Consider the following 14936-nt stretch of genomic DNA (forward strand, 5'->3'; position numbering starts at 1 on the left):
AATATATTAAACTGGGTATGAACCTGTCCAATTTCTGTTCAAAATGGTAGCCAATGCAGACAGTCATAAAAGACTTCAAAAACAATACCTGCTATGGATTTCAATTACAGTAAAAGGCAATTTTTCAATAACTGAATGGCAACACCCATGTCTTATCTTGTTTTTTTGCTCACAACAGAAAAGACTGAGCTGTTAATCTACTATTTCCATGTCAAAGCTAGCAAATGCCTGCAAAACGTTTACATTCTAAAACCCACAGCATGAACCTAAACATAATTTGCAGCTGTTACCCACAAAAAAGTCATTCAAGAGGAAATTAAACTGGAATCCTTGATGATTTTCACATACCCCACTGAACAGAAAAGTAAATTTTGAAGAATGTAAAGCTATTTCTCCTCCAGGTAAGCCTTGTGAGAAAATCTTTAGGATCCACAAATATTGTGATTAGGTTAACCCTCACTCTTTTCATTTTCAAGATGGGCAAATATATGGCCTCAGGTCTTTCCCTGTAACTCAGCTCTCTTAATTCTAGTAACACCTTTGTTGCTCTTCCATAGTAGCTCTTTGTGCTTCATTAGGGGACTGACCAAACATGAGAAGTATATTCTAGTTCTGGCCTTCCTTATTTACAATATGAACAGCTTACTGAATACTTCTTTGCCCATGAACCTGAATGCCACAAGACAGTGGGTTTCCTTAATCATCCTCAAGGTGGGTCTCTGGCAGCACAGAAGGAACAATGTCCATCCCCAAGTCTTACTCACAGAGATTCCTGCAGTTTGTTTCCAGCTAGATCATAATCATATCAAGGACTTCTTTCACTGTGACCCATCCTCATTACTTTACATTTACTCATATTGACTTTCATCAACCATGAAGAAAACCAACTTTGGTTTGTCAAGGTCCCAGTTTAAGGTGCTACATTCCTCCACAATTTTCATTTCCCTTATGGCCTTTGTATCACCTATATACATATTCAGGTAGTCCATACCTTCAGCAGAGTCATTTACAAATATCAAGAAGATTAATGGACCCAGAACAAAACTCTGAGAATCTTATGTAGAACTTCTTGATATATCAAAAGCTTTTAACAAGGTATATCATTGGGGTATCATCTCCATGCACCCTCCCTCCAGTTTAGCTTCCTCTTTGGCTGATCTGTCTGTATAATTGTAGATGGATCAACCTGTCCCCCTTTCCCTACCAACAGTGGTGTCCCTCATAACTAGTTCTGTCTTGTCTCCTAAACTCTTCCTTTTTATCAACAACTTTCTTTTTCAAATAGATCACCAGCATAATCATATGCTAAAGATTCAACAATACATTAATCCACTTCTGTAGATCTGCTCCATCTTCCCTCACTCAATCTGCATCCCAATATAACAAAACTTCTATAAACCTGAACAGGGTATCTCAAACAGACAAAGAGAACCTTGTTATGATTAACGCCTCCAAAACCCAATTTCTGCAATTTCTCACTGATTCTTTTACACCCTAAGCTAAAGCTATCATGAAAAGTTTTTATCTGGAGATGCTACGGCATTATATCACCGGAAAAACCTAATGAATGTGATGCTTCTAGAATTTCCAACAACTCCCATTGATGCTGCTTTGGGAAGGTAACCAGTCTCCTCAACGAAGAAGGATCAGAGAAGCTTATTCCAAGAAGATCAAGTAAGGCACATCTAAACCTACACAGAGGCACTCTTGTATGCAACAACAGCATTCCTAGCCTTGGTATATCCTGAAAAAGACTAAACACAAATTCAAAACAGAGCTTCGGAAATCTCAGAAGAACAAATCTCTAATGAAAGATTGGAGGTCTTTAAAGAATTCAAAACACAGGGCTCTGGAAATCTCAGAAAAGCCAATCTATAATGAAAGATTGGAAATATTTACCAATTGAAATGATACTGTCTTGACAAGAATGATGAATACAATGGAAAGGATCATCTAATAAACTATCCCTAAATCTCGGACTGTGTCTGAAAAAATCCATACATATAATTTCCTAAACCCAAAGCCTCAACACTGGATTCCTAAATGGTTCTGACTGACAGTGTCAATTTTGGCAAGCTGTGAAAACAAATACCAGAGCTATGAGATTCTGAATGTGAATCTCTGTATACCCTCTGATCTGGCTTAGGATGTACCCTGAATAATTTTGTTTCCTTTCATCACTACTGAATATTCAGCCGGCTCAGGTGTACAATGTGGTAAGACACTCCAGGGCAACCCCATGATACAAGATTTCCATATGTAAGTGTGGCTGATTAAAGTACCCTACACCAAGATGCTTAATTTGTTTCAAGCAGCACAAGGAGAAGGAGGAGGAGGAGGAGGAGGAGGAGGAGGAGGAGGAGGGTCCCTCACATTATATCTGCAAAAGGGTCTTGTTAAATTCTTGTCAAGTGCTTTTATCTGGAAAGTAAAGTTATGCACCATCAAAAGTTTTTTCACATACTCAACTTCAAACTACACTGCTTTAACAGTCTCTATGCCATTTAATCTTATACCCTTTTGACATTTTTGATATATCAGTTCCTTCATGTGATTTTAAACTTAGAGCATTATTAGACACAGGCCCAAATATATCTCAGTGAGGGCTACATCTAGCCTTTTATATTTTTTTTCTTTTTTTATGCCTCATCACCATTTCCCACATTAGCAAAGCAGCACCAAGAAAAGACAAAGATAGGCTTCATCCACTGACATCCATACATGAGTTGTCATGTGCAATGCACTGAAACCACAGCTTCCTATTCAAAACCAGGCCCCACAGACCGTTCTATGGTTTACCACAAATGCTTTAACTTCCCTGGTTCAGTCCACCGACAGCACATCAGTATACTACATTGTTCCAATTCACTCCATCCCTTTCACGCATTTCACCATCCTGCATGTTCAACCCCTGATCGCTCAAAATCTATTTAACTCCATCCTTCCATCTCCAATTTGGTCTCCCCATTCTCCCTGTTCCTTCCATTTTTGACAGATCAGGGAGAATGGTTTGGTAAACAGAGAGAGGTAGTGAAAGCTTTGCGGAAGATGAAAGCCAGCAAGGCGGGGGTTTGGATAGTATTGCTGTGGAATTTATTAAAAAAAAAAGAGGATAACTGTGTTGTTGATTGGTTGGTAAGGATATTCAATGTATGTATTGTTCATGGTGAAGTGCCTCAGGATTGGTGGAATGCATGCATAGTGCCACTGTACAAGGCCAAAGGGGATAAAGGTGAGTGTTCAAATTACTGAGGTATCAGTTCGTCGAGTATTCCTGGGAATTTATATGGGAGGGTACTGATTGAGAGGGTACAAGGTGGAAGGCAAGAATGTTATCTCCAAGAGCAAAAATGGGTATGTTTGAAGGAATAGTGGTTCCAACAATGTTATATGGTTGCAAGGCATGGGCTATAGATAGGGTTGTGTGGAGGAGGGTGGATGTATTAGAAATGAAATGTTTGTGGTGTGAGGTGGTTTGATCGAGTCAGTAATGAAAGGGTAAGAGAGATGTGTGGAAATAAAAAGAGTGTGGTTGAAGGTGTGGTGAAATGGTTTGGTCACATGGAAAGAATTTATGAGGAAAGATTGACAAAGAGGTGGAGGAAACAAGGTAAAGCGGGAGACCAAATTGGAGGTGGAAGGATGGAGTGAAAAAGATTTCAAGCGATTGGGGCCTGAACATACAGGAGGGTGTAAGGCGTGCAAGGAATAGAGTGAACTGGAACGATGTGGTATACCGGGGCCGATGTGCTGTCAATGGATTGAACCAGGGCATGTGAAGCATCTGGGGTAAGCCATGGGAAGTTTTATGGGGCCTGGATGTGGAAAGGGAGCTGTGGTTTCGGTGCATTACACAACAGCTTGAGACTGAGTGTAAACGAATGTGGCCTTCGTTGTCTTTTTCTAGCGCTACCTCGCGCACACGTGGGGGGAAGGGGGTCCTATTCCACATGTGGTGGGATGGCAACGGGAATGGATGAAAGCAGCAAGTATGAATATGTACATGTGTATAAATGTATATGTCTGTGTAAGTATATGTATACATTGAAATGTATAGGTATGTATATGTGCATGTGTGCACGTTTATGTATATACATGTGTATGTGGGTGGGTTTGGGACATTCTTTCATCTGTTTCCTTCACTACCTTGCTAATGCGGGAGATGGCACTTAAGTACAATAAATACATAAATAAACAAATAAATAACATCCTCTTTGTCAACTTTTCCTCACTCATTCTCTCCATATGTCCAAACCATTTCAGCATACCCTTTTCAGCTCTCTCAACCACATTCTTTTCATTACCACACCTTTCTCTTACCCTTTCATTACTTACTGGATCAAACTGCCTCACACCACAGGTCCTCAAACATTTCATTTCCAACACATCCACTCTCCTTCGTACATCCTTATCTATAGCTCATGCCTCGCATCCATATACTATTGTTGGGACTATTGTACCTTCAAACATATGTGTTTTGCCTTCAAAGTTAATGTTCTCTCTTTCCACAGTGCGCCCAGAACCATTGCCTTTCTCACCCAACCTATGACTTATTTTCACTTTCATGGTTCCATTCACTGCCATGTCTCTTCCAAGACTCCCAGGCATCTAAAATAAGTCACTTCCTCTTAGTTTTCTCCATTCTAACTCATATCCCAATTAATGTCCCTCAATCCTGCTTAAACAAATAACCTTGCTTTTATTCGCATTTACTCTAAACTTCCATTCACACACACTTCAAAACTGACACCAACTTTTGCAGTTTCTCACTCAAATCTACTGAATCCACAACCAGTGCTATATCATCAGCAAACAACAAATGACTTACTTACCAGGCCCTCTCATCCCCTACATACTGCATACTCACCCATCACTCCATTTACCTCCCTTTACACCCCATCATAAGCAAATCAAACAATCATGGTGACATAACACATTCTTGCCACAGACCAACCTTCACTTGGAACTATTCATCCTCCTCTCTTCCTACATCTTCAACATGATTACACACAATAAAAACTTCTTACTGCTTCTAGTAGTTTCCTTCCTCACCAGAAATTCTTAAGACTTTCCACAAGGCATCTCTATCAACCCTATCATATGCTTTCTCCAAATCCATAAAGGCCACACACAAATCCATATGTTACGCACCAAAAGTAAAGCCTCTTATCTACAACCAGACCCCAATGTAAAAGAATAAAATCAGTAATCATAATTACAAGTACTTTAAAAACCTTTACGAATATTTTTCTTTTAAAACGGCAGTACTTTATCTTAAGAATAATCTATATAAAGTTTTTTTTTTTCCCGGTCTCCCGCGTTTGCGAGGTAGCGCAAGGAAACAGACGAAAGAAATGGCAAAACCCACCCCCACACACATGCACATACATACGTCCACACACGCAAATATACATACCTACACAGCTTTCCATGGTTTATCCCAGACGCTTCACATGCCCTGATTCAATCCACTGACAGCACGTCAACCCCGATATACCACATCGATCCAATTCACTCTATTCCTTGCCCTCCTTTCACCCTCCTGCATGTTCAGGCCCCGATCACACAAAATCTTTTTCACTCCATCTTTCCACCTCCAATTTGGTCTCCCACTTCTCGTTCCCTCCACCTCCGACACATATATCCTCTTGGTCAATCTTTCCTCACTCATTCTCTCCATGTGCCCAAACCATTTCAAAACACCCTCTTCTGCTCTCTCAACCACGCTCTTTTTATTTCCACACATCTCTCTTACCCTTACGTTACTTACTCGATCAAACCACCTCACACCACACATTGTCCTCAAACATCTCATTTCCAGCACATCCACCCTCCTGCGCACAACTCCCTCCATAGCCCACGCCTTGCAACCATACAACATTGTTGGAACCGCTATTCCTTCAAACATACCCATTTTTGCTTTCTGAGATAATGTTCTCGACTTCCACACATTCTTCAAGGCTCCCAGGATTTTCGCCCCCTCCCCCACCCTATGATCCACTTCCGCTTCCATAGTTCCATCCGCTGCCAGATCCACTCCCAGATATCTAAAACACTTTACTTCCTCCAGTTTTTCTCCATTCAAACTTACCTCCCAATTGACTTGACCCTCAACCCTACTGTACCTAATAACCTTGCTCTTATTCACATTTACTCTCAACTTTCTTATTTCACACACTTTACCAAACTCAGTCACCAGCTTCTGCAGTTTCTCACATGAATCAGCCACCAGCGCTGTATCATCAGTGAACAACAACTGACTCACTTCCCAAGCTCTCTCGGAAAGCAAAAATGGGTATGTTTGAAGGAATAGTGGTTCCAACAATGTTGTATGGTTGCGAGGCGTGGGCTATGGATAGAGTTGTGCACAGGAGGATGGATGTGCTGGAAATGAGATGTTTGAGGACAATGAGTGGTGTGAGGTGGTTTGATCGAGTAAGTAACGTAAGGGTAAGAGAGATGTGTGGAAATAAAAAATAAAGTTAGAACCTATATTTCACCTATACATCTATTTCCCTACTTTCTTGTAAAATGATGTTCATTACCTCAGTTTGAAAGACCCTAGCCTCATTCCTCATAACTTAAGAGGATACTCACTCAACCATAGAATAAGCAGTTCTCTTTATGGATATTCCTGAAATGTACCAATAATTGAATATGAATTCAAAAGGTTGTGTCTCACTTGAATTAGCTTAGTGTGCAACATAGAATAAACCCACATAAATGTGCATGTTCATGTTTCACTTTAACATGATCATGGGGTAGGAATTACACTGCTAATTTGTAAAGCTGAATATATGTGATCCACCCTATGGAAATGAAAGCAAGGCAAATAATGATACACAAATACAAAATGATGAAAGAACTTTGCATTACAATTCTCAGCATTCAAGTCTTTGCCTCACAGTGGGTGCTTTATATATAAACTTTTTTTTTTTTTACAAATTATTACATATATTACATCATAAGAAACACAAGTAGAACACAAAATTCTACCTATTAGGTCATCAGCTTACTATCTGTAAGAAACAGTCTTCCTAACAAATTCCTACAACCTCTGCAATTACATCAATATTGGCTAAGGTACAAGTCTACAAATACCTGCAGTTCCTCATCTTCTTTATTAGCTAAAGTTGCAGTGACACTTCCTGATGGCTTGGCTGGACTGGTAAGGCATGGCAGCTCCTCCATCTCTTTCTTCTCATCACACATATTCAACTCAGAAGACAAGTTACGTACTGTAAGTGTTGCTTGCTTTGGTGTTCGTGGTATTGCATAACTGTGAAGATACAATTAATCTTATGGTAAAAGAATTTATACGTAAGCATGGCAACTAAAGTTTATTGGACACTCTCTCTCTACTTTAAACCGGGACTGACATCAATAGACATTCTCTTAGAGGTTAGCAGCTGACATCCATGGGTTCTAACTTTCCAACATTTATGTAACCAGCAAAACTTACTATACTATTAGAAGTCTACATAGGTATTTTCTGTCACTAGGCAAGCATGGGAAAAAATTCTGCTCTCTCCAGTAACATTAGAATTACCAATGTAAGTTCACGTCCCTCAACCTTGCAAACTGTGTAGAGTAATCCCACAGAAAATACACAGATTACCAGATGACGTAGGTGATAAGGAGGACCACTTTTCATCATATGTATTAATTGGTGAATAAACTGGGGAAGAATAACAAGTGAAATGTGACTATTTCTAGACTAAGAGTGATATTAGCAGGTGTAAGGAGAGCAATGCCAAGAACAGTTGAAGAAATGCATCATTCAGTCTCATCTATTCTCTAGCTGTCATGCATAATGCATCAATTACAAGGCCCCTTATCCACAATCAGTCTCCACAGACCATTCCAAGGTTCCCCTAGGCTGCTGTAGGTGCCCTAGTTCAGTCTACTGTCAGCACGCCACCCCCTTTATACCACATTATTCCAATTCGCTCTATCCCGTATGTCTTATACTCTCCTGCAAATTAAAGTCCCTAGCACTCAAAACCTTATTCACTTCAGTCTCCTTCTTGTACCCTCCCCTTCAGACACATATATCCTATTTGTCAACCTCTCCTCACTCATTCTCTGCATATGCCCAAACCATTTCAGCACACCCCACACCTTTCTATTAACATCCTCCTGATTTCTCTTGTACATTTCCCAATTACTGGCACTCCACCCCTATAAGTACTGCCCATAGACTTCTTTTTCTCTCTCACAGGCAACGTGGTCATCCCATGACCCACAACCCTTTCTAATATGCTCACGTACCACCTTCCATATCCCACACATTTCTCTCTCTCATGCCAGAGCTCCTTCCCTAAATGCCTATCATTCTTCATCCATTCTCCTATCTTCATTAACTCTCATCTTTTGCCATTCTACATTCAATTTCTGCTGGTATTTCTTCACAGAAGCCTCTTTTCCAAGTTCACTTACCTTCACCACTCTCTTTTTACCCTCATCATTTTCTCTTTCCCAAAAGCCTCAACTGATCTGTATCTTTGTCTCCACCAGGTAATGATCAAACATCCCTCCCAGTCACTCCTCTAGGCACATCCACAACCAGAAGTCCATCTTTTGCATGCCTATCAATAAGAATGTGATCAATAATACCCAGTTACCATGTTTCCAACTCCATATAAATCTATATATGACTCTTTTTAAACCAGGTATTCCTAATCACCAGTCCTTTTTCAGCACATCTCCACAATCAGTTCACCATTGCCATTCACCTTACTCAATACCCTCTGCTCCCTAAATATACCCTTAACTGCCTAATTACCCACTTTTGCATTACAAGCATCCATCACTAATACTTGATCTCTCACACCAAAACTCCTGAAACATTCACTAAGCTCCTCTCAAACACTTGCCTTGCTCCTACAGTTCTTTCATGGCCAAGTGCATAAGCACTACTAATTACCCATTTCTCATATTCCACTCTCTACCCACCTCAGTCTGGGTTTCACTTCCTTAGCTATCGCTCTACACTAAACCCCAACTTTACTCCTCAGGCACTTCACCATGAACCATACATACATTGAATATCCTCACCAACTCTTGAGCATTGTTTCATAGAGTTAGAACATCCTTTCCTCACATACTTACTATCTCTTCATGATTCTCATCTTGGTTACATCCACATACCTTCAAACACTTTCCAGTCGTCTGCAAGGATAAGCACTCCTTGTCTGACTTCTACCCCAGCTTTTAAAAAATGTAATACAAAAAGGGGAGGGTTACCAGACCCTGTTCGCACCACCTAGTTACCTTCTACGACATGAGGAGAATTGAATATGAGGGAAATATTCTTTCTCCCCTATCCCCAAGTATCAAAAATAATAATAATATTAACAATCTTTCTTCCCTATCCCCAAGTATCAAAAATAATAATAATAATAACAAATAATAAAAATAACTCATGGTGAGGTGCCTGAGGATTGGCGGAATGCGTGCATAGTGCCATTGTACAAAGGCAAAGGGGATAAGAGTGAGTGCTCAAATTACAGAGGTATAAGTTTGTTGAGTATTCCTGGTAAATTATATGGGAGGGTATTGATTGAGAGGGTGAAGGCATGTACAGAGCATCAGATTGGGGAAGAGCAGTGTGGTTTCAGAAGTGGTAGAGGATGTGTGGATCAGGTGTTTGCTTTGAAGAATGTATGTGAGAAATACTTAGAAAAGCAAATGGATTTGTATGTAGCATTTATGGATCTGGAGAAGGCATATGATAGAGTTGATAGAGATGCTCTGTGGAAGGTATTAAGAATATATGGTGTGGGAGGAAAGTTGTTAGAAGCAGTGAAAAGTTTTTATCGAGGATGTAAGGCATGTGTACATGTAGGAAGAGAGGAAAGTGATTGGTTCTCAGTGAATGTAGGTTTGCGGCAGGGGTGTGTGATGTCTCCATGGTTGTTTAATTTGTTTATGGATGGGGTTGTTAGGGAGGTAAATGCAAGAGTTTTGGAAAGAGGGGTAAGTATGAAGTCTGTTGGGGATGAGAGAGCTTGGGAAGTGAGTCAGTTGTTGTTCGCTGATGATACAGCGCTGGTGGCTGATTCATGTGAGAAACTGCAGAAGCTGGTGACTGAGTTTGGAAAAGTGTGTGGAAGAAGAAAGTTAAGAGTAAATGTGAATAAGAGCAAGGTTATTAGGTACAGTAGGGTTGAGGGTCAAGTCAATTGGGAGGTGAGTTTGAATGGAGAAAAACTGGAGGAAGTGAAGTGTTTTAGATATCTGGGAGTGGATCTGGCAGCGGATGGAACCATGGAAGCGGAAGTGGATCATAGGGTGGGGGAGGGGGCGAAAATCCTGGGGGCCTTGAAGAATGTGTGGAAATCGAGAACATTATCTCGGAAAGCAAAAATGGGTATGTTTGAAGGAATAGTGGTTCCAACAATGTTGTATGGTTGCGAGGCGTGGGCTATGGATAGAGTTGTGCGTAGGAGGATGGATGTGCTGGAAATGAGATGTTTGAGGACAATGTGTGGTGTGAGGTGGTTTGATTGAGTGAGTAACGTAAGGGTAAGAGAGATGTGTGGAAATAAAAAGAGCGTGGTTGAGAGAGCAGAAGAGGGTGTTTTGAAGTGGTTTGGGCACATGGAGAGGATGAGTGAGGAAAGATTGACCAAGAGGATATATGTGTTGGAGGTGGAGGGAACAAGGAGAAGAGGGAGACCAAATTGGAGGTGGAAAGATGGAGTGAAAAAGATTTTGTGTGATCGGGGCCTAAACATGCAGGAGGGTGAAAGGAGGGCAAGGAATAGAGTGAATTGGAGCGATGTGGTATACCGGGGTTGACGTGCTGTCAGTGGATTGAAGCAAGGCATGTGAAGCGTCTGGGGTAAACCATGGAAAGCTGTGTAGGTATGTATATTTGCGTGTGTGGACGTATGTATATACATGTGTATGGGGGGGGGTTGGGCCATTTCTTTCGTCTGTTTCCTTGCGCTACCTCGCAAACGCGGGAGACAGCGACAAAGTATAATAAAAAAAAAAATAAAAATAATGTTTTAATTGATAGGCACGTGAAAGAGAGACTTTTGGATGTTTATGTGCACAGTGGGGCACAACTGGAGGGATGTCGGATCATTATCTTGTGGAGGCGAAGGTGAAGATTTGTAGAACATTTTAGAAAAGAAGAGAGCACGTTGGGGTGAAGAGAGTGATGAGAGTAGTGAGCTTGGAAAGGAGACTTGTGTGAGGAAGTACCATTAAAGATTGAGTGCAGAGTGGAAAAAGGTGAGAGCAAATGACATAAAAGGAATGGAGGAGGAATGGGATGTATTTAGGGAAGCAGGGAAGGCTTGCGCAAAAGATGCCTGTAGCATGAGAAAATAGTGCAAAAGACTGGGAGATGTATAAAAGAAAGAGGCAGGAGGTCAAGAGAAAGGTGCAGGAGGTGAAAAAGAGGGCAAATGAAAGTTGGGGAGAGAGTATTGTCAAATTTTAAGGAGAATAAAAAGATGTTTTGGAAGGAGGTAAAGAAAGTGCATAAAACAAGACAACAAATGGGAACATCAGTGAAGGGGGCTAATGGGGAGGTAATAAGTAATGGTGAAGTGAGAAGAACAAGTGAGTATTTTGGAGGTATATTGAATGTGTTTGATGACAGAGTGGCAGATATAGTATGTTTTGGTCGAGGTGGTGTGCAATGTGAAAGGGTCAGGGAGAATGATTTGGGAAACAGAGAAGAGGTAGTTAACGCTTTGTGGATGATGACAGCCGGCAAGGCAGCGGGTTTGGAGGGTATTGCTGTGGAATTTATCAAAAAAGGGGGTGACTGTGTTGTTGACTGGTTGGTGAGGATATTCAATGCATGTATGCTTCATGGTGAAGTGCCTGAGGATTGGCAGAATGCATGCATAGTGCCATTGGACAAAGGCAAAGGGGATAATGGTGAGAGTTCAAATTACAGAGGTATAAGTTTGTTGAGTATTCCTGGGATATCATATGAGAGGGTACTGATTGAGAGGGTGAAGGAATATACAGAGCATTAGATTGGGGAAGAGCAGTGTGGTTTCAGAAGTGGTAGAGGATGTGTGGATCAGGTGTTTGCTTTGAAGAATGTATGAGAGAAATACTTAGAAAAACAAATGGATTTGTATGTGGCATTTATGGATCTGGAGAAGGAATATATAGAGTTGATAGAGATGCTTTATGGAAGGTATTAAGAGTATATGGTGTGAGAGGTAAGTTGCCAGAAGCGGTGAAAAGTTTTTATCGAGGATGTATGGAATGTGCATGAGTAGGAAGAGGGGAAAGTGATTAGTTCCCATGTCAGTTTGCAGCAGGGGTGTGTGATGTCTCCATGGTTGTTTAATTTGTTTAAGAAAGGGGTTCTTAGGGAGGTCAATGCAAGAGTTTGCGAGAGAGGGGCAAGCTGATAATACAACGCTGGTGGCTGATTTGGGTGAGAAACTGCAGAAGCTGATGACTGAGTTTGGTAAAGTGTGTGAAAGAAGAAAGCTGAGAGTAATATGTGAATAAGAGTAAGGTTATAAGGTATAGTAGGGGTGAGGGACGAGTCAATTGGAAGGTAAGTTTGAATGGATAAAACAAGAGGAAGTGAAGTGTTTTAGATATCTGGGAGTGGATTTGGCAGTGGATGGAACCATGGAAGCAGAAGTGAGTCAGGGTGGGGGAGGGTGCGAAAGTTCTGGGAGCGTTGAAAAATAAGTGGATGGTGAGACCAGTATCTCGGAAAGCAAAAATGGGTATGTTTGAAGGAATAGGGGTTCCAACAATGTTATATGGTTGCGAGGTGTAGGCTACAGATAGGGTTGTGCGGAGGAGGGTGGATGTGTTGGAAATGAGATGTTTGAGGACAATATGTGGTGTGAGGTGGTTTGATCAAGTAAGTAATGAAAGGGTAAGAGAGATGTGTGGTAATAAAAAGTGTGGTTGAGAGCAGAAGAGGGTGTATTGAAATGGTTTGGTCAAATGGAGAGAATGAGTGAAGAAAGATTGACAAAGAGGATATATTTGTCAGAGGTGGAGGGAATAAGGAGAAGTCGGAGACCAAACTGGAGGTGGAAGGATGGAGTGAAAAAGATTTTGAGCAATCGGGGCCTGAACATGCAGGAGGGTGAAAGGCATGCAAGGAATAGAGTGAATTGGAACTATGTGGTATACTGGGGTGGACGTGCTGTCAATGGATTGAACCAGGGCATGTGAGGCTTCTGGGGTAAACCATGAAAAGTTTTGTGGGGCCTGGATGTGGAAAGGGAGCTGTGGTTTCGGTGCGTTATACATGACAGCTAGAGACTGAGTGAACGAATGTGGCCTTTGTTGTCTTTTTCCTGGAGCTACCTCACGCGCATGCTAGGAGAGGAGGTTGTCATTTCATGGAAGGCGGGGTGGCAACGGAATGAATAAAGGCAGCAAGTATGAATTATGTACATGTGTATATATGTATATGTCTGTGTATGTATATATATGTGTACATTGAAATGTACAGGTATGTATATGTGCGTGAGTGGACGTGTGTATATATACATGTGTATGTGGGCAGGTTGGGCCATTCTTTTGTCTGTTTCCTTGCACTACCTCACTAACGCAGGAGACAGCAACAAAGTATAATAAATTTATGAATTAAATAATAATAATAAAGCAAAGTTAAACAGATACAACATTGCAATACACCATAACAAGATATTTCTGGTAATACTAACAATAATATGAATAATGGATACTTACCTACTAGACTGAGGATTCCAGAGTAACGGGCCTTGTACCTCATCTGTCATGTGAGATTCTAAACTAATCCATCGGTTGACATGTACACAAGATGACATTTTCACACTCTCTTGTTGTTCTGGCTTGTATTCATATCTTTTTAGCTGTATTATAAGTATTCTACAAAAAGAAAAGTGTATCATGAGTAAAATCTGTAAAATATTATAATTGTATGACTAACAATTATTGTGCAACATATTTCATAGTTTCAAAACACATTCCAGTTCTCTAACCTTGGTAATCTGGTTATGGAGGTAACAACAGAAGACTGATTATGGCCACACTTTTCACACTTCAATTCCCGTTCATCTGCTCCCATATATGAAGAAACTGCATTCTGAATTGTATCCTGACCTTCTTCAGGCAAGTTCACATACAGGCCAAAATATTCCTGCCTCCTTCCTTCAACTTCACCACATCTGCAGACAACTTAAGTTTAAATATCTTGATTGCTTAAACATGAAAAGACTATGATAATAGTGTAAGCATGTCAAAATGAAAGATAAGTCCCTTAATACACCTGTTGGTATAACGGATACCAACACTCATGGCATGACGGAGAAAAGAGTGAACATAATTCTCAAGAACATTTGGTTACAACCAATGTGAAAAATTGTTGCCTGCAGAACCTAGTATACACAAAGACAAAAGTAAATACAGCAAAGCCAGATAAAACTATGTAAAAAGAGTACACATATCAAAATGATGGACTATCCCTTTGATACATCTGGCAGTATCAAGGATACCTTTGCTAGCACTCAAGGCATGAAAAATTGCATAAAATCATCTAAGAGCATTTGGTAACAACCCTCCTCACATGGTTTGGGTATCAAAAACCCAAACTTGTAACATCTGCTCAAGAACTCTACATCTCTGTTTCATAATGGAAGGAATAATATGAGTAGGTATTTTCCTACATTAAAAAAAGAGAAAACTGCTGCTTGCAGAAGTAAGCATACGTACAGGCAAGGGTAATGAGTTCTGAGTGAGAAAATTTTTTTCTACATACAGCTAAACAATTTCTACATATAGTTAAACTGAGTTATGGATAGAAATACAAACAACTTGGACCCTGGTTTTCTCTGAAGAACGTACAGGAGAATGACTGGAGAAATAAAATTGACATCTGTTAATCTGCAAAGAGCATAAAACAAGACAGAGATTCCTTATAGGAGGTGCTGTGGATATAAGATGTT

General features: G+C 40.5%; 1 protein-coding gene across 6 annotated transcripts in view; it reads right to left on the reverse strand.

Annotated features, from left to right (window-relative positions):
• The window catches only part of LOC139749470 (ubiquitin carboxyl-terminal hydrolase 37-like), a 68178-nt gene that overhangs the window by 19385 nt on the left and 33857 nt on the right, over positions 1-14936 (reverse strand). For all 6 annotated transcript variants that reach the window (XM_071663375.1, XM_071663376.1, XM_071663373.1 and 3 more), the window contains 3 exons: positions 13974-14159; positions 13702-13860; positions 7102-7279 (listed from right to left, as the gene is read on the reverse strand). In XM_071663375.1, the coding sequence (XP_071519476.1) occupies positions 7102-7279; positions 13702-13860; positions 13974-14159 (523 nt within the window). The remainder of the gene's footprint in view (positions 1-7101; positions 7280-13701; positions 13861-13973; positions 14160-14936) is intronic.

Source organism: Panulirus ornatus, chromosome 7, assembly GCF_036320965.1.
Source record: "Panulirus ornatus isolate Po-2019 chromosome 7, ASM3632096v1, whole genome shotgun sequence".
NCBI classification, from domain to species: Eukaryota; Metazoa; Arthropoda; class Malacostraca; order Decapoda; family Palinuridae; genus Panulirus; species Panulirus ornatus.